At 32.3% G+C, this 20,737-nt stretch overlaps 2 protein-coding genes across 3 annotated transcripts in view; one reads left to right on the top strand and one right to left on the bottom strand.

Annotated features, from left to right (window-relative positions):
- LOC139501008 (dynamin-like GTPase OPA1, mitochondrial) overlaps positions 1–18,633 on the bottom strand; it is a 44,525-nt gene extending 25,892 nt beyond the window's left edge. Inside the window, exons 1-8 of one of the 2 annotated variants that reach the window (XM_071289951.1) lie at positions 18,507–18,633; positions 12,681–13,062; positions 12,012–12,143; positions 11,137–11,212; positions 9,370–9,411; positions 7,511–7,581; positions 3,360–3,413; positions 1,569–1,673 (exon numbers count right to left, since the gene is read on the bottom strand). In XM_071289951.1, the coding sequence (XP_071146052.1) occupies positions 1,569–1,673; positions 3,360–3,413; positions 7,511–7,581; positions 9,370–9,411; positions 11,137–11,212; positions 12,012–12,143; positions 12,681–13,062; positions 18,507–18,538 (894 nt within the window). In that variant the 5' untranslated portion in view covers positions 18,539–18,633. The remainder of the gene's footprint in view (positions 1–1,568; positions 1,674–3,359; positions 3,414–7,510; positions 7,582–9,369; positions 9,412–11,136; positions 11,213–12,011; positions 12,144–12,680; positions 13,063–18,506) is intronic. The other variant, XM_071289952.1, reaches the window with a different exon arrangement.
- Positions 18,634–18,790: 157 nt separating this feature from the next.
- The window catches only part of LOC139501736 (general transcription factor IIH subunit 2-like), a 32,885-nt gene continuing 30,938 nt past the window's right edge, over positions 18,791–20,737 (top strand). The window contains exon 1 of the mRNA XM_071290883.1: positions 18,791–18,942. Within this exon, the coding sequence (XP_071146984.1) occupies positions 18,887–18,942 (56 nt within the window). The 5' untranslated portion in view covers positions 18,791–18,886. The remainder of the gene's footprint in view (positions 18,943–20,737) is intronic.

Here is a 20,737-nt window from a genome sequence, read left to right on the forward strand (position 1 = left end):
CTTTATTTTATGATATAAAATGTAGTTTAAAATCATGAAAACTACATTTAGTCTATGTTTCTATTGAAAATTAAAATAACTCTATGAAGTAATTTTATTGTATTTAAAATAAAAAATTACTTACATAAGTAATTAAAAAAAATAACTTGTTTAAGTAACGCCCCTGACTGATGAAGTTGAATTAATTTATGAACACCAAATATTCTGAAATTTCCACATTACAAAATATGAGCAGTATTTTATTTCAAAGACTAGGATTTAAACTCTGAAATAGTTTTTTTTATTTTTTGAAGTTTCAGTTAAAAAATGTCTTATAAGTCAAGGGAGACAACAAAACTTAATATTGGGCATATTCATATCAAAAACAGAGAACACTGCTGAAGTCTATCCCAAAAATATCAATTGTTTTTATCTAATTTGCAGACACAAAGTATTGATTAATAGCATTATTAGTAGCTATAATTTTATCCTATAATTGTATCCTCGATCTAAAATAAGAAGTTAAACTAATTCAAATGAAAAATCTTTTTCTTCTTATTACTTCTCTAACATTAAACATGTTAAACAACTATCTTTTTTAAAAATATATGAATGTTTGAAAAAGTCTAATAGAGAATTAATATCTAAAGTGTCTACCTACACCAAAATATAATATATCCACTATATATAGCTCAAAACTTTTGCGATTGTAGTTTTTACTTGTGGTTATGAAGTCTAAAGTGTAAAAAAATCAGGATTGTTTTCAGTTTCTGTACATCATAAATTTAAAATCTAATAGATGTCAAAACAGAAATTTTTTTTTTCATTGATAAAATCAATTGTTTAGATTATCTTCAAAATTCATATCATTTCATAATTCAAAAAACAAAATTTTATAGTATATTTAAACATATTTTGTGTAAGATATTTAAAAGACAAAGAGCAGTTTAAAGCATAACTGGTTCCTTTCTTTTTACAAGATCAGGAAGGAAAAGTGCAAACTAGCCAACTTATGCATAGGTAGCAGGTCTGTGTTTACATTCAGAAGAGAGATGCTTTATTTTTACACGCATATAAGGTCTGAAGTATCATACAGTATAATCAGTAATAGGAAAATTGACAAAACTTCTTAACTTACAAATTTATATGGAATCTGGAAGAAAATGTTGTTTTATCAATTTAAGTACTAAAACACATAGAAATGTTGGTGTCAGGGAATGTCCAGAAAATTATAATTGATTATTCAGAATAATCAAAGGATGTTCTGATTTGATAACTAGAAAGCAGATCACACCTTTTCTCTTTACTTATATTTCAATGAATATTTGTGTATGTCTGTTTCTGTTCCTAAGAATTTTTCAATTTAAGTTGATGTTTAACGGTTCAATTTCCTTTTTTAAGCATAAGTTTCTACTTATTTACCTCCATTTGTTTAAAATGTTATGCCCTTTGCTTAATTGTCCTTCAACCTCAACATCTGCAAATCGTGTTTTCACCTTTCAGTAGATAGAAAAAAAAGACTTTCTTTTTATGAGGTTTCTTGTTTATCAATTCAATATAAACATCTGTCATATTTTCTTAAAACTTACCCTCCAATTGACTTTCTTTCCTGTTTTTTCTTCCCTCATTAACAATTGTTTCCTTAGGTCTTTATTCTCAGATTCTAGTCTTTCAACCTCTTTTTGATATCTCATCTACATGAAAATAACCATTAAGACATAATGTTGTTGTAACCATATTATTTGTACAGTAAAAAAGGTAAATTAATAGACTGTATTTTCCTCATAACAAATAAGTATGAAGTGTACATTTTTTGGGGCATATATATTTTTCAGAAAGAACTAAATATATAAACTAGAAATATTCATCCTGTTTTCAGGTATTTGAGTACATAACTCTTTAAAAAAATATTTTCTCAATTTCATCTATCATATCATAAGCACATTTAAAGAAATATTAAAAAGCCTTATTCTAAACATACTAAAGTGAAGTTAATAACACAAACTTTTCTCATTGGCAATCATATCATGTCTCCTTATTTCTATAATAGTAATAATTAATCTGAAAATCATTTTGACCATTTTGAAAAAGTTCTAGGACATAACTCTAGTATAAAAATTGCTGAAACTGTAAAATTCAACCTAAATCTGCATTACATAGTAAAGTTTACTGTGAGCCACAACAAATGCTCCTCCTATTTATTTAAATATTTTTTTGATTGAATGACAAACGAGTCAATGTAGCTATGCAGCATATAAAAAAAAACCATCACCAGCATTTACTGTGGTGTTATTATTATTTGTAGGGTATCCTTTACTTGGATTTCAAGAGTATAAGTGAACCAGGAATTTAAATATTCAACACAGTACAAATTGTCTACAGGTTTGTAAGCAAAATATGACAAAACTACAAAATCCAATATTCACAAAAATTCTATTGTTCCTCTGTCAACAAAAATGGGTACACATAAAAAATAAATTTATCTACGATAGACAGATTGCACAGAGGAATAACATGGTCTATGTTTACAACACTGGAAGACCTAGATTTTGCAGATGATATTGCCTTATTATCATCTCGGCATGATCATATGCAAGAAAAGACCAACAGACTCAGCCATTTTGCAAGCCAAACCGGACTCCAACTCAACACACAGAAAACAGAGGAAATGAGATTAAACACCTCATCTCAAAGAAAACTAGAGGTTGATGGAAATGAAATTCAAAAAGTTGATAAATTTATTTATTTGGGCACAGTCATCAGCACTAAAGATTCTACACAAAAGGACATCAAAAACAGATTGGCAAAAGCAAGAACATCATTTCAAAAACTAAGGAACATCTGGAGATCAAAGCAATACAGCCGAAAAACAAAAATCAAATTATACAATAGCAACGTAAAACCTGTTCTTTTGTATGGAAGTGAATGTTGGAGAGTTACGAAAGCAGATATGAGGGCACTTTCTTCATTTCACCACAGCTGCCTCCGACAAATCTGCAGAATATTTTGGCCTAATACCATCTCGAACACCAACCTACTAAAAATGACAGAGTCGTCATGTATAATCGACGAGATAACACAGAAGCGCTTCCGGTGGTTTGGACATGTTTTGAGAAAGGAAAACTCAAGCATAACAAAAACAGCCCTTAGATGGACACCACAGGGAAAGAGACCAAGAGGACGTCCCAAAACAAAAAGGCGGAGGACAATAGAGAATGAATTAAAAGACCTAAAGATGACATGGGGAGAGGCAGAAACAATGGCAAAGAACAGAACAGAGTGGCGAGGACTTGTGTTGACCTTATGCTCAGATCGGAGCAAAGAGGATAAGTAAGTAAGACAGATTGCACGAATGAAGTCATATATATAGTAGGTTATACCTGTATATTCATCATCTCTTCTTGTATTTCTTCAATTTTTTCTTTTTCTGGATTCTGTAAGAAAAATAAAAGTATGATAAAAGATATGGTCTTCTGAAACATCAATTACAACAAATTCATTTGAAAATTTGTGGTTTCATTATTATTCGTTGGATAGCATTTTTTGAAGATTTTGTGGTTGCCTGGGAACAATGAATTACAATTTTTTTTTATAGATAATTAGGCAGACTTTAGCATAACTCAACTCAATTATTCTGGAAAATTCAAGTTTAACTCAATCTATGAAAATTAGAACAAACAAAAATAAATGAATTCCCAGTAGATGTCTCATTAGCAATCATACTACACTTCCTTATTTTCATAGTAAAAAACATCATCATACAAAAAATATGTTCATGGAACAACATACCTTGCTTGCGTTATCACATCTCCATGTTTAGTGAAATATAATATCCTTACTTATGTAGGTGCAGCATAAAAGTTGATATATGACTAATGTCCCCAACTGATTGAAAGCAAGATGTTTGCCAAAAAAACAGACTCACCTTTCAAGTTTATGTATGTGGTCTCTTTAATTTGAAGTATTCCCCTTTTCCATTCTCAATTTTATGAGAGTTTTTTTTGTATACTTTGAGTTTGCTAGTGCCATATATGTCTTTGTTGAATCTATCCATACTTTGTCTTGACTTGTGCCATGTAAGAATTTGCCAAATAAATGGTGTGGTCATTTGCACATATAGCTAAAGACATTATTCTTGATGTTTTGATCCCTCAGCATGGGTTTTATTTTGGGAGAGGAAATTTCTGGTGACCAAATTTTTATGAAAATCCTTTTCAATAACTGTACCAATGGAAAGGAAAAGGTGAAGATATTCGAAATTGAAAATGTAAAACTGGTTTGCCTGTGTCAAGTGGCTCTACCTTAACTGTGTGCTGTTGGTAGTTTAGTATGTATGTTACTGTTTAGTCTACTACTTCAATGTACTTGTATGAGAAGTTCTAAAGGGCCAAAATGTCATAAATAGATTCATATATTTTCTTATAACTTTAAAACATGATATTGATGTTGACATCAAAATTATCAAAGCGGAACTCAGAAAAATGGATAAAAAGTTAACTGTATCAAACCCAGTTAAAATTAAACATAGTCTGCTAGTCAGAGTCAAGCTTCAATCTAAGAAAATGTGATTTTTCAGTGTTAAAAAGCATCAAAATATCTAATGCCAATAGATCTTAATTAGACATTATAAACTATGTCCGCTTACTTTTGTAACAAATATATATATAACAAGAAGTAATTGTAACAGGATGCTGTTACGAAGTCTCCCAAACAAAGCTCCCATAACTCGCCATTCATATGGTCCCATATTCATTTGATTTGATTTTTTGTCCCATACAAGAATATATATGGCTTAAGGGTGGGGATCTCCACCATTTACAAGTATTTAAACAGGAAGGGGTGGTGGTGACCCCCAGGTACTTTACGTACATTTCATTTGATTTGTTTTATTGTCCCATACAAGATTATATATGGTTTAGGGTTGATGATGTTAACCGTTTACAAGTTTTCAAACAAGAGGGGGTGGGGTGACCCCCTCAGGACTTCCCTTTTATTTCATTTCATTTGATTTATTGTCCCTACAAAAAAAATATATGGTTTAGGGGTGGGGATGTTGATCGTTTACAAGTTTTCAAACAAGAGGGGGTGGGGTGACTCCCTCGGGACTTCCCTTTTATTTCATTTTATTTGTTTTATTGTCCCCTACAAGAATATATATGGTTTAGGGTGGGGATCTGGACTGTTTACAAGATAATAGCACATTCTCAAATTGAACGGGGTAAGGGTGACCCCCAGGAACTCCCCTTTAATTTCATTTGATTAGTTTTATTGTCCCATACAAGAAGGGGTGGGGATGTTGACCGTTTACAAGTTTTCAAACAAGAGGGGGTGGGCTGACCCCCTATGGACTTCCCTTTTATATCATTTCATTTGTTTTATTGTCCCCTACAAGAATATATATGGTTTAGGGGTGGGGATCTGGACCCTTTACAAGATAATAGCACATTCTCTAATTGAACGGGGTGGGGATGACCCCCGGGGACTTCCCTTTAATTTCATTTGATTTGTTTTATCGTCCCATTCAAGAATATATATGGTTTAGGGGTGGGGATGTTGACCGTTTACAAGTTTTCAAACAAGAGGGGGTGGGGTGACCCCCTAGGAACTTCCCTTTTATATCATTTCATTTGCTTTATTGTCCCTACAAAAATATATATGGTTTAGGGCTGGGGATCTGGACCGTTTACAAGATAATAGCACATTCTCAAATTGAACGGGGTGGGGATGACCCCCAGGGACTTCCCTTTAATTTCATTTGATTTGTTTTATCGTCCCATTCAAGAATATATATAGTTTAGGGGTGGGGATCTGGACCGTTTACAAGATAAAAGCATATTCTCAAATTTAAGGGGGTGGGGATGACCCCCTAGGGACTCCCCCTATATTTCATGTGATTTGTTTTATTGTCCTATAATCATTTCTGAAGACTGCATGTGTCTATCACTAACAGTTTTCAAGTTATATTCATTTGAAAATTTTAGAAAATAAAATCCCATAGGGTTCTATAGTAAACCCCTCCCTCCTTTCTACCTCCCAAAATACCCCTTAATAGACCCCAATGCACAAACAAAAGATTGATGGCTCACCTAAACATATTAGTCTACCATTCTATGAAACCCTAAGTAAATCTGACAAGCGGTTTTAGAGAAACGCTGCGGACAAGTTCATTTTTAAAAGTGGCGGAAGAAAAAGAAGAAGAAGAAGAAGAAGAAGAAGAAAAACAAGAAGTAATTGTAACAGGATGCTGTTACGAAGTCTCCCAAACAAAGCTCCCATAACTCGCCATTCATATGGTCCCATATTCATTTGATTTGATTTTTTGTCCCATACAAGAATATATATGGCTTAAGTTAGGGGTGGGGATCTCCACCATTTACAAGTATTTAAACAGGAAGGGGTGGTGGTGACCCTCAGGTACTTTACGTACATTTCATATGATTTGTTTTATTGTCCCATACAAGAATATATATGGTTTAGGGTTGATGATGTTAACCGTTTACAAGTTTTCAAACAAGAGGGGGTGGGGTGACCCCCTCAGGACTTCCCTTTTATTTCATTTCATTTGTTTTATTGTCCCCTACAAAAAAATATATGGTTTAGGGGTAGGGATGTTGACCGTTTACAAGTTTTCAAACAAGAGGGGGTGGGGTGACCTTTTTGTTTTATCGTCCCATTCAAGAATATATATAGTTTAGGGGTGGGGATCTTGACCGTTTACAAGATAAAAGCTTTCTTCCTCCCAAAATACCCTTTAATAGACCCCAATGCACAAACGAAAGATTGATGGCTCACCTAGACATATTAGTCTACCATTCTATGAAACCCTAAGTAAATCTGACAAGCGGTTTTAGAGAAACGCTGCGGACAAGTTCATTTTTAAAAGTGGCGGAAGAAAAAGAAGAAAAAGAAGAAGAAGAAGAAGAAGAATAATAAAAATAATAAGAACTGAGCAAAAACAGACTTAATAATAAGAACTGAGCAAAAACAATAAGTCTCCAAACTTTGTTTGGGAGACTTAATAAACAACAATTTATAAATGACAAAAAAACTTTTGTAATTCAACTATATCTCAAACTGACAAATACCTCTAACAATCATTTTCTACAAATAAATATAGTTGACCTACTGCTTATGTACAGTATCTGAGAAACAGACCTAATAATATAACTTTAACCTTGATCACTGATCTATGAAATGAGGTTGAGGTCAGGTAAACCTGTCTGAACGACATGTCAGATTTGCAAGGAACTTATATACCAAACATAGTTATCTTATTTCTCATAAGAGAAATTTACATGACAAGCAGTTACTGAACAATGAAGAATTAGGTCAAGGGCAATAGACATATGACAGAAGGAAACTTTGTAACATAAGATATCTGTTACACAGTTTGAAAAATCCAGGTCTTTTACTTCTGAAATATAAAGCTTTATACAAACAGTTTCAAAATCAGTTGAATATTAATCCCTAGGTCTTGAATACTGTGACTATATGAGTTGCAGGCAAGACAAAATCAGAAATTCTTAATTACCTTTTTAGCACAATCATCATCAGATGATCTTCCAAATCCTATGATGGGTACAGATCGCCTTAAATCTAAATCTGAAAACAAAGATAATGTTTTAAAAGGTATGCTCACTTAAAAAACTTTGTATACAGTGTCATTTACAAACCATGGGCCCTTATAAAATGTATAAGAGTTTTATATATCCATAGAATACCAACATCAGGGCAAAGATGATTCATAACAAGCATGGATATGTTTTTGCATCCAGTGATGGCAATATGATTAAAGAACCAATATTGATAAAAAAAATAAAGAGATATAAAAGTAGTACAATGTAATTACATTTTAGAATTGAAACAGAATGTATGTGTTAAATAAGCAACCTCTTGTCATGAAATAAAATGCACAGGTCGAATACTTCTGCTATAATTGCTGTACGCCTATGCATAACATATTTTTTTTTACTGATGAATGTCACATTTTTGCTATTTTTGTATTATTGCAAAAAATTGCAACAAGATAGATTCTGAAAAATAAAAAGTTTTGTTTTAAATTTTTAAAGCATTATTTTGTATGCAGCATTTCATTTAATTGTAATAATAAATCAAGATTTGTTTACCATTGTTCACTAATCCCAATAATAAATGAATTCAAAAGTGTCTGATTTTACAGTACATCTTAACATTTTTTTTCATGCTTAAAATATCATTAGAAGCTTCTTTTTCTTTTTTTTTGCATACGAGTACAATGTCAATGAACATGCAGTATATAAACATGAAAGAGCCAAGATATCACTTGTGTGCAGAATTAACTTCAGGGGAACTTTTCTACTCTTAAATGTCAAATGAATGTCCAAACTTGATTTTTGCATTTAAACAAGATTTAAAAAAAAAGAATTTTAAGGCAGAGGATAAATTCACAATACTAAAATGATAGGTTTGATAAAATTAAAATAAGCTTTATTCACAAGTTTTACAGTATCATTAAACAACAAATTGCATTGAATTGCAAAACATATTTCAACTTTTCTAGCAATTCTAAGCACTGAATAGAATAAGACTATAAGTTGAAAATAAATATTACTAACAAATATAACAAGCATTAAAGTTGTAAAGGACTGGAAATAATACTTATAAACAAACTATTAAACATAAAAAAAACCATCATGAAATCCGTTAAAGAATACACTTTTTTCCGCCTGTAACAAATCGAAATTGAAAGTACTTCAATACAGTTGGTACCATTTATAACTTTATTGTCATGATTGTGAATCAAAACAGGAATTCATATTTTCATATTTAATGATGGGATACATGTATATGCAAAGTCTAAACACATGCTAAAGCAATGAATTCAAAAACCTATGAAGTAATGGCCTTACAAAAATTTAATCTTGAAAATTAAGGTTGAACACTTTTTAGATTGCGTGTGAACAGTAAGAACCTATTGAGAAACCATTGAAAGATTCAGATAAAGAAACATTGTTGTTAAAAAAATAAAGACTTGTACTAATGCTTTTTACAATTCATCCTTTGTTCAAGAAAGAGGCTCTTTGTTCAAGGAAGAGGCTGTTGAAAATTTTAGCAAACAATATAAAAAATCCATAATTCATGTTCTATAATCCAAACAATTTTGAAAAGTCTGTCGTGTTTCCACTTCAAAACCATGAGGTTTGACAAATTTGTAACATACTAAACCTGACCTACACATTTTTGAATCCATGCTTGACCCAGATTCCACATAAAAAATTTTGATTTCAACTTCTTTCAAGATTTTAAAAAATCTCTTGAAAAGATCATGTAAAAAGATTTGATCAGTAAGAAGATAATATGTGTATACCCTTAATATTTTTTACAATAAATTGGACTGTTTATTCTACACACCTGTGAGATCTTGAGATGGATGAAGCAAAGCACCACTTGAACCTGACAAAATACAACAGTTACTATTAAGAATGAGTATACAGGGAACCATCATTAACAGTCTATGCAAACCATCAATTATCAGAACATTTTCAGGGTTTCAGATTGCTAGATGAATATGATGGGAGACAAATTTGCTCCCGCACAAGTAACTAAAGAAAAGAAGGAAAGACTTTTCTCATAACAAAACTGATGTAGTGGTAATACAAATTACCATATGATCAGTCAATTTTGGAGAGCTAATATCCTAAATCTAAATATAATATGTATACCAGTATACAGGTTATACTATGCCTATATACATGATAGATATTGGGTAAATGTTTTTCAAACAAACCAAGTAAGCCAACCAGAGTTTTACTCTACACACATTAGGAAATTATCTCTAATATGTTGAATTTCAAATGAATCAGGAAAATCCAAAAGGGACATTTCATGTTTATGGATGATTTATCAGGATAAATTTGTAGTAAAATTTAAATACTTTAATTATTTATTAAGAATAAAGCAATTTCTAATATTGCATTTGAGTTGTTCATTTTTTTCTTACTTTAGTTATTATGAACTGAAGGAAACCAAAGAAAAAGTATCAAATTCTACGGGAAAAAGTCATAACATCAACCTGGATGAAAACATGTTAGTATTTATGACCTTCTCCATGATGCTTTGATGAACAAATTTGTCCATGAATGAATCTTGTTAGTCAGTGGTTGTGCGTTTTTGTGATAATAAACATATATATGAAAACATATTTTAACCAATGTAAAATACTCTCGTAAGTAAAAGTAAACAAAATAAGAAATAGACAAATATGTTTTACATTATACATTGTAAGTGTATACTGCTCATTATGCATTTAATATCTAAATAATTTTATCACAATAACGGCAAAAAAAGAACAACTTATAACCTATTCAAAACAAACTGAAAAATTAAGTACATTGTACAACACTTATATATTACCAAATTCTTCAAAAGGTTCTGTTTGTTCAGGAAACAGATCTTCAGATTAGCAAATAACAATTTCGACAATAAACATGATAAATTCATATTTAATAAAATTTATAATTTTGAGAACTTCACTTGTCAAAATGCTTGTCTAAAATCTTAATAGAATTAACTCTGATGGTTTCTTAAATGTACAGTTCATTTTGGTTGAGTATATCATGGATGAAATAATATAAATCATTAAATTCAAAATTGGCTTTAGTTTGATTTTTGTTAAAGCTGTCCATAATAACTGATACCTGGTGATAAATAACACTTTTTGGCGTTAAGTGAGATACTTGCCATAAAAGGAAATTTTAGATCTCAATATGAATATTTTCATTCCTTATTGTATTTTCTATCTTTCTGAGGAGTCCAATAAACAACTTTGATTCCTCCTATTTCATGCAGTTGTCTTAATAAATTTTACATTTAAACGATTGTTTTTGAATTAAAAAAAAAATAATCCAAACAAAGACCATCCCCTATTTGAATCCCAATAAATACCTACTATTGCAATACAACTCTTACTGTATGTAATATACTCAACTATTGAAGACCATATCTGGCTCATTTAAAGATATGCCCCAAAAAGTAAACATGTAAGGTATTAAACCCTCATGGATGGATAATTGTCTTTCTGCCATTTTTGTAGAAAAAAATCAAATTACAGTGATCTTAATTTTTCCATTTAGCATATTGTCGATAACAAATAATAACAAACCTATAGCTATAACTTACTTGTGACTGCTAGGGAACTTTTACTGAGTAAATCCTTATAACCTTTTAGATCTGGTAGGTGACTTGTAAACCACCCCTGAAAAATAAAAAAGCTGGCACATTAAATACATGAAAAATAAACTAAAATATTAAAGAATCAAGTATTGCAAATACAATGTCAACCCTGTCACATGATAATGATTTTCCAATTCATGATCTCTGTTGAAAATTATCTCTATAAGTATCATAGTGTTTTGACATTTTAAGAGTTTGGTTTTTTAGACAAATCTTTTTTAGCTTTTGTTTATTTATTCTACAGATAACTTGAAGATACCACGCTTTTTGGCGAAACATGTTGACCAGAATGAACTGAAGGCTAATTGAAGGGTGTTCACTGTCGTTGTTTTCATTATTGTTTTATTTCACTATCTAGTGAAAGACAACTGTGAATACCTTTTGGTAACCACCCACTATTACCACTTTAGGTGTTGGTTCACCTTGTTCAAATTCAATCATACAGAAAAGTAAGAGCTTGACAGTTGGGAAGAATTGTTTACCATGTTTACACTGAACTGAACTAGATTTTTTTTATATATCATTCGAAACATTAGACCCTCAGCATGCTCAGTTTTAAACACTTGTAAACCAAATATCACTTTAATATAAACAAAAGAGTACAGGAGCTAAAAAAGTATGAAATTAAGAATTTTCAGCCTAAAAGTTAAAATCCCAAAAAATATTTCACATCTCAAGTCATGTATAACACCTTATGGAAACATTCATTGTTTGGAGAAATTTGCATTGCTAGACTACTGATTAAAAAGCATGGTAAACATGGTAAGTTTTGACTTCCATTATAACAATAATTGTGGAGTTTAAATGTTACTGTTAGTAACCTTTTCTGGAAGATGAATACTCCTTAATGTTCGTAGGACATTATTTTTGACATGATCCAATGTTTCTGACTCTGGCAGATAATCTTTCATCCATTCTATATCTGGAATATACTGCTTCAACTCTTCATATTTCTAAAAAAATAAAATTACAAATTTAAATTCAATTGATGCAATGATAAGAGACAAATTAAAAACAAATTCATCAATTTTAAAACAACATTACAAAACATGTTGAAAATTAAAAAAGATTTGTTTACACATATCTTTTGAAATGTGTTTTCACAAAGCTTTTTTTTCTTAGTATCTATATAAAATTTAAAAAAAAATGAAAAACAGCATTTCAAAAAGAAGACAGAACATGGAATAGACATGATAAGGAAGAAAACAATTAAATTATCATTTGAGACATTACTATTTATAGTTATAAAATTTTGTCTTCAATAATTTGGTGTTTACAGTAAATACTGTTGACATGTGTTACAGTTCATTTGCAGTTTTAGCTTTCATATATAGGTTTTCTACACTGGCAAAAATGCCACACATGCGTTTCACATGTGTGTCACATGCATGTGAAAGAGACATTTCATGCCACACATTTTAGGTACATGCGTGACACATGTGTGGCATTTTTGCACTTGTATGAATAATTTACTGTATACATATATATACCTGGTTCAATACTACTCCTCCACCAGCTACTGTACCAAGTACAAAGTATCTGATCTTCAGAACTCTACCTACAGCCCTAGCTAATATTCCAATTTGTCTATGATTTAACACAATAACAGGTGCTCCAGTTATATTTAATGTTTTTAATGGTCTAGGTATCACATTATGAACAAAACGAATTTGTGGTAAGAATGTTTTAGAAACTTGACTACCATTAACATATCTGAATTGTTGTAGATTGTCATTCTTATACGCTTTACTCCTAATGTGTGTTGGATTGTAAGGAAATGTTGAGTTTAAACGACTGAAAACTGCAACAGACTTTGACTGTTTGAGTGCAATTCTTCTTGTAGCTATCTTTACACACTCATCACACAAAGGACTGAAAAACAAAAATAAAACACTTTTTAAACATAACATTATTACACTTTAAAGTACTGTCAATATTTTTTTTACAATTTAAAGCACTGTCACACGCTATATATAGTTGTATGTAATGTCATGAAAGCTCTTCATAGGGCCCTTTAACTGGAAATAAAATATTCTTATTCTTATTCTTATAGTATTCAGGGGCGGATTCAGGATTTTGGAAAGGGGGACATAGTTTCTAAAGATCGGAGAGTAGAACGAGGCGAAAAATTATGGGGACCTTTTTGGGGCTAAAACATAAAATAAGTGTAATATGCACTTTTTAAACGGTTCCTGGCGTATGGCATGTATATTTTGTAGTTGCTGTAAAGTGTAAGGGTTGGACATTTTCGATGCTGTATTCTCTCTTTTAATTGCATGTCTATCATAAAATGATAGTATGGATCCAAAGCAATGAACTAATTAATTTGATGTGAGACTTGTTAATAAAAAATAGACATGGAAAATTCTCGCTGTTTTGTTGTAAGTTAAGTTATCATAACCTCACAGTTTTCTTGTTGTAAACAAGATATACGCCGGGGTATTCAATGAAATTTCCAATACGGCCGGCACCAGTTAAAAAGACAAACAAGCAATTTCTTATCCAAATGTTTGGTTGATATGTTACATATCAACCAAACATTTGGATAAGAAATATAATGTTTCACCCAACAAATTTAAGGGAAGTGAGGGGTTTCAAATCAACCAAAGGCTACGAATGAGTCTGAAATGACCAAGAATTTATGAATGACGGTCGACAAATGGAGACATAAAGGCCACAACCATCAGGCAGCTTGAAGTCTGGTCTTGAAAAAAGTATTTAGTAAATAAGTTTTGCAAAACAGACATTCCAGGCAGATATGCAAACCCCTGCCACAAAAAAAATATGCCTGTTTTTTATTCATCATGTTCATTTAATGCTTAATAATTCTGTTAATTGGAAATTTTTGTTTCTAATAGCAAAAACAGTGGACAAGATTATTGTTTTCAATCCAGATACAGCCAGAATTTTTGTTTAAGGCAAAAATCAGAGTTATTTTTTTTCTCTCAAATATCTCAGACCGTCTCCTCAAATCAAATGGTTCGTACCTTAGACTTTTAATATATCTAGAGCGTATACTGACTGGGGATCATTATTCATCTATGTTATTTTAAAATAGACTGGGCATTTGGGGTTAAACAAGTTTTCGTAGGTAAATAATATTGCTGTGGAACTTTTTTTCATGAGAGTGTAATAGTCTATAGAGTGTTTGGTGGAATAGTGAAATAGAAGTTCAAGTTAATACGTTCTTGCTCAATTATGTATCGCTTTGAAGGTGTCAAGTTTGTCATCCTCAGCCTGAGTAATGTGTTACTGTACTTTGAATTTCAAAATGACTGCGCGACGTTTTTTTCGACGAACTGGTCAACTCCACCATAGAGAATCACATGACTTTAACAATCAGTAAATTCTAGCATAAAATATCTTTATACATGTAAGTAAAGAATTGTTGCATAAAAATTAAATACTACAGTACACGGGAAATGGCAAAGTTCACGAAGTCTAGTTTAATTAATCATTTTACCATTTTACCAACAACAAAAAAAAAGCCAGAGCAAAAGGGGGGGGGGGGGGGGCGTATGCCTTCTACGCCCCCCTCTAGATCCGCCACTGGTATTTATAGAGAGTAACAAAATTAAATAAATAGATATAAGAAGATGTGGTATGAGTGCCAATGGGACAACTCTCTATCCAAGTCACAATTTATAAATTTTTAAGTAAACCATTATAGGCTTTGAGAAACTATCTATAGCTCATATGTAGAGGGGGGATAGGAGGGGTCCTGATCCCGAAATCCCGGACTTAAAAAAACGAAATCCCGAGGTCCCGAATTTAAATAAAGTAAATCCTGAAATCTGAAAAAAGGATTCCAGGATCCCGAAAGGGTCAATCCCGAAATCCCGAGCTTAAAAACACCCGATCCCGGAGTCCCGATAAAGGTCCTATCCCCCCTCTGTGTAGCTAGGTAATAATAATGATCAGGTGAAACATCTTCTAAAATATACACATTAACACACAACGAGGAAAGAAATAGAAAGTTGATATTTTTATGTTTTTATCGGATGGGGAATTATATAAAAGTGCTACGATCAGGGGTTAATATACATCAATACATGTAGACACAATTGGGAAACTGGAACCAAACAAATATTTTTATTAGGATTATATTTCACGAAGTATTACAGCCTTTACTTTGGTTCCATTTAAAGCTACTTATTTTCATTTTATGTGGTGAAGTTTAACATGAATATTATTATATTCATACAACCATGACAACGGGTGTTGTGCACTTTAAGTGTTCTTTTGTTATTATCTGATGGGACATGTTCTCTAAAAGTGAGGAGGAGTATTTAGACTTTATAGGTTTTCAGAATGAATAATATCTTATTTATTAGTTGGTAATTTTCTAATGGCATGTGTTTTTTAATATCCTTTTTGCAAATTAATACATTTTTTTATATTTGGTGGTTTTATTTGTGGAGTTACTACATACATGTACTAACAGTGTGTGAATAACTTGGAACTTTAATAGTAATTTCATTTCGCTGGTATTACCAATGTTATTTCAACTGATCGGGCGGAGCTTACGTTTCAATTTGCATTAGGACAGTCTATTTGAATATGTGTGTGATAAGGATGATTGCCGTTATTATTATTGTTGATTTCTAATCACCTATCAGTGTCATTGAAGAAATTTACAAAAGAATGACTGGACACTTCATTGATGAGTTTATCCTAAAACACCTATCTATAGATGGACTGGTTTATTATGAGCGAACCGATTAAACCCCGCCCAGTTAAGTGAAATAAATCGAGTAATAAGTCTGCTTAATTCATTTCAATAATGTAACATCAACAGACTAACCAGTTAGCATTGCTAATAAATCACACTATCTAAGAGGGTATGTTGCAGGTTTTGTTTCAATGGGATTGATCTCTTTTTTTATCAGTGAAGCCAGTACAATGTATTAGCATTCTTAACATAAATACTACATGTATAAGTGGTGAAGTTTTTGTGTAGGAATTCACAAGTATTCATCTTCTTTTCCTCAGTCAGGAAGTTATATTGGTTTAAGTGGTGCAATACTAAACCAATTCTTTTTAACTGATATTTCAAAGTGGGAAATGAGATGAAAGTTACTAAGAAACATGATGGCTGCTAGATATCACCAAATTTCCCCTAGCTGCCAATTTTTGTATTTCGATGTTGCAATTGGCTGACAATCTTTTTTTATTTAATAACAAGGACTTAGTACACAAACAAAATTACTCAATATCGGACAGTGTACATGTATGTCTCTGATAGTTCTGAATAATAAGTAATAATGACAAAAATAATTAAAGATAATGGGAAAGTATTAAATAAATTTTGGTGATTGTGTATTTTCCCATATTCAGTAGAACGATGAAGAAAATTAGATCTCAAATGATTACCTTATTTTAAACGCATGATGCTCATCAAAAATAAAATGTAAATTTCTTTATTACAATAAAAAAAAAAACACTGTAAAGGGCATTTCTATCTCCTGATATTACACATACATGTCTGTTTGTTGTTTCTTATTTGCATGTATTAATTTGAGTAATTTTCAATAATGAATGATAATTGAAGGATCACTAGAAACTGAAAGAAGAATGATAATCATGATTAGGTCTTTCCATCTTTCTGTGGAAAGACCTATTGATTTTGTTATGATTATTAATTTTGTTCTTGCGGGGTATTGTTATTTCACAAAATTTCGCTGTGATAGTTCATATATGTATATAATATCGAACAGTTTAAACGCTTTTAAAACTGACTCTATTGACCAGAAGACATTACGTTGTAAGAGTTCCTCCCCAAATACTGTTTTTCTTGTGTCCACTACTCCTTCGCAACTGTTAAAGATTACAAATTTATTTTACCAAATTGCTCGTAACTTCTTCAGGATTAGGGTGGCTATTTGACCCAAGCTATCCGAAGACTCCATCTGAGAGTTATTCCCCCTTTTGCATTTGATATAAGAGATATGCATTTCTATCTGGTAAACCATAAGTGATATAGGCCTAGGGTCTTTTGATTTCAATTCCTTGGTCCAAAAAAAATGAAAAGTAGGTCATGTTCAAAGGTCAAGGTCATATTCTAAATTTGGATATTTGCTTATTTTCATTTATTTTCAAAAAATAGTAAAAGATATCGACAAATAATTTTTTACTAAATTGTTAGTTGCGACATGTCGTAACAAGTAAAGTTTGATTGCAAGGGCGTTTTGACCGTAGAGGGGAGATTTCTCCAGATTTCTACCTTTTTATATTTAAAATTACATGATGGTGGTTTAACTTACTTACCAAGTTTAGTTTAAACATATTTATTTATAGTGGATTGGGAAACAAGTTTTGCAACTTATATTACACTTTGCGGGTGTGAGTGCTGCCTTGTAGCGGCATTAGCCTGCTCTTTTTCGAAATCTACAAGGGTGTCTTTAACGTGCAAGAGATATGGCTCTCTCTTAACATGGGTCAGCCATTTATCGTCCCCTTCCGATGGACTATCATCGTTTCCTCAAGACCATACTCGCAAATGGTGTCAAGGGAGAGCCGAAAATTAAGTCCCTGAAATTTTCATCCCAGACGGGAATCGAACCAGGAACCTTTGTGATTAAGGTGTCATTTGTCACTGTATATGAAATTTTAATCTGTATTTTAATATCAAAGTGAATCATCAGAAGTGGAAAGACCTTCAATTATGATTTTTAATTGTTATCTGTATCTGTTTGGGTACATCATATATACTTATACCAATTGTCAATACTGAATTCTATTCTTTATTCATTTAATATAATTCAGAAATCCATTAAGGGGGTCTCATTGGGGGGTTCTGATCTCGTATCCAGCAAACTGTTTTGTCACATTCCTGTATCCCGTTTACACTATGTATGTAAGCAATTCTCTTGTTTTTTGTAATTTCCTGTCTCCCGTTTTCACAGCACAATAATCTGACTTTCATGTGTCACACTTACTAAAAATCGGCAATCCTGCGTCACGCTTAGACCCAAATGAGACCCACCATTAACATCTTGATGATAGCCTGCCATGCACTGATTTTATACAACAGTGTGCTTGTAAATGCTTCTTGTGCCTGTGGGACCTTGAGTGGACTACTACATTTATTAATTTCAATTTATATCTAAGTAAATTTAGTGTAAGGCATAAATCCATTATGGTCATATATTTATTATAAACCTAAAGTAGTGATAGTCGACTTGTCATTACTGACATAATAAATTTAGTGAGCCATCCAGCATCCTTTGCTCAATCTGTCAAACTCATCGACTATCTGTCCGACAAGTTAATCGTTTAAGATTTCATTATGGTTTTTCTATATAACATAAATTTACCCGAAGCGGCCTCTGATGATTATGTGAGACATTTTATATCTGAGGCAACACTTCAATATTTTCGGTCATTTTCCATTTTCAGTTTCGACTTCGAATGTCCTTGACCTCGATACATAGGACTTTTTCTAAAAGTTAGTTTCGCATATCTAAAAGTTTATAGTTATGATCTGTTCAATATTTTCATGTAGTAAAACAATCTCTTTTATTATTTTCTTATTATTAAGATCAATTACTTATTAATAAGGCGATACAAAATGTAATCTTTCAAAATTTGCAACTTTTACGAAACTATTTCTGCAAGGGAGATAATTTGGCGCACTCAAATGTTCGAATAAAATAATATACTTATATTTTGGACACTGCGGTATAAATAAAGAAAAATGGGAGACGAAGACGAAAAAGGTTATAGATGGGAAACAGAATATGAAAAGACTTGGTAAGTACTAAATTTTTACTTTTTATACCTAAAATGTGTTAGACACTAAGACAGAGACACTGTTCAGTGATAGTGGGTCTTATACACCTTATCGCTATTCCCGGCTGACCCGTCCGCTTGAACTTTTGACGTCAACAACAATCACTTTTCCATTGTGGCGTCAGACATTTTGTTTTATGACGTCAAAATTTTACGGGAACCTGTGTGATTTCCAGCAATGGCGGACAAATAGCGTTAAGTGGTAAGTGTGGACGTCACCACGCTATACCAAAATATTCATCTTTTCACAGATATTATTCTAGAGGTCCGACCTGTTGTGGAATTTAGGCGAAATTTTCTTGTCTATTACAAAATAAAAATAAATAAATAAAAATCAATTAACAGCAGCTCTAAACAACGTGGTAAGTGTGGATGCTCCCACGCTATACCAATATCTTACCTTCGATACAACCCAACTTCAACTTTGTTCAGAAACAAATATTCTCCTTGGTAAGTGTGGATGTCACCACGCTATTCCATCATCTCAAGCTTCATCTGATAAAAACATATATCTAAAATCAAGCATTCTATTATGGCAAGTTTACGACCAACTAGAGACCGGATACCTACACAAGTCTTCACTCCATCTAAAGTCAACGTCTCAGTAAAATCCTACTTATTGAATGAGCAAAAAGCCATCGGGAAAATAGTGGACGCCACCATACGACCAACAGATGTAGACTTACAATATAAACATGGTAACATTATCTTGGAATTCTCTGCAGCAACCTATCTGCATTTCAGCAAAACTCTACTTCAACATCTTGAGGCACATACTGATCTCACATGCAGCATACATGATAAACAGGACAAATCTGGTAAGGTGGTAGAACAATCTATTGCAGTTAAATGCAATCAAAACTTGCGTCAACATTACAGAATCAACCTATATAATACCACCTGCAGAGTGGAAGTGAATGGACGTAACCACCACATGTTTTTTGATGAATTACAGGCTATATCCAAACAAATGGACAGCATCAAAGACTACTCATCTGTCAATAAGAAAATTAGGGAAGAATGTATTAAATTGCAACAAACATCTGCAAAGAAAATAAATAAAACATCTCCTCCTGCTATCCTGAACAACAGTGCATCCGAAGATCAATCTGTGACTACCAACACATTCTCTAAAGAGCTGACTGTGGCTAACAAAAACCACCAAGACACAGTTAACAAAGGCACTGACAGATCAGTTCCAGACAATATTTGTCCTAAATGTAACCGAACACTACTTTCACGAGGCGTCTTCTGCATTAAAGGCAGCCATTGGATTCACTACGCCTGTGAAAAGCTAAAAAAATCAGAAATTGAAGAACTGGAAAAAGAGTCGAACAACATCCAGTACACATGCACCATATGTAATGCAAGAGACTCTATACCAGCTGATGGAAATATACCAACTAAGCAAACACAAAAAGTCAAGAAACTTATGCCAGTTGTCATTCCAGATGTAGCATCACCACTTTCTTGTGTCTCCGCTGCCAGGGCTATCTTAAATGAGGAAACAGTCATCAGAGATCAAATAGAGGACCTGCCTCAACCAACTGAACAGTCACATCTGTCACTTACAAACAGAGTCCCAATAACAGGCACAAGAAATGACATTTCCTTATCTGACAAAGAATTACGGCATAAGGAAGGCAAACTGCGTAAAATGGAAGAGGAATTAAAAAAGGAAAAAGTGACTATTAATGATGCACTGAAAGACCAGGCACACCTAAAAACATACTCCCTCAGTCTGGAGGCCAAAGTA

Source organism: Mytilus edulis, chromosome 13 (genome assembly GCF_963676685.1).
Source record: "Mytilus edulis chromosome 13, xbMytEdul2.2, whole genome shotgun sequence".
Taxonomy (NCBI): domain Eukaryota; kingdom Metazoa; phylum Mollusca; class Bivalvia; order Mytilida; family Mytilidae; genus Mytilus; species Mytilus edulis.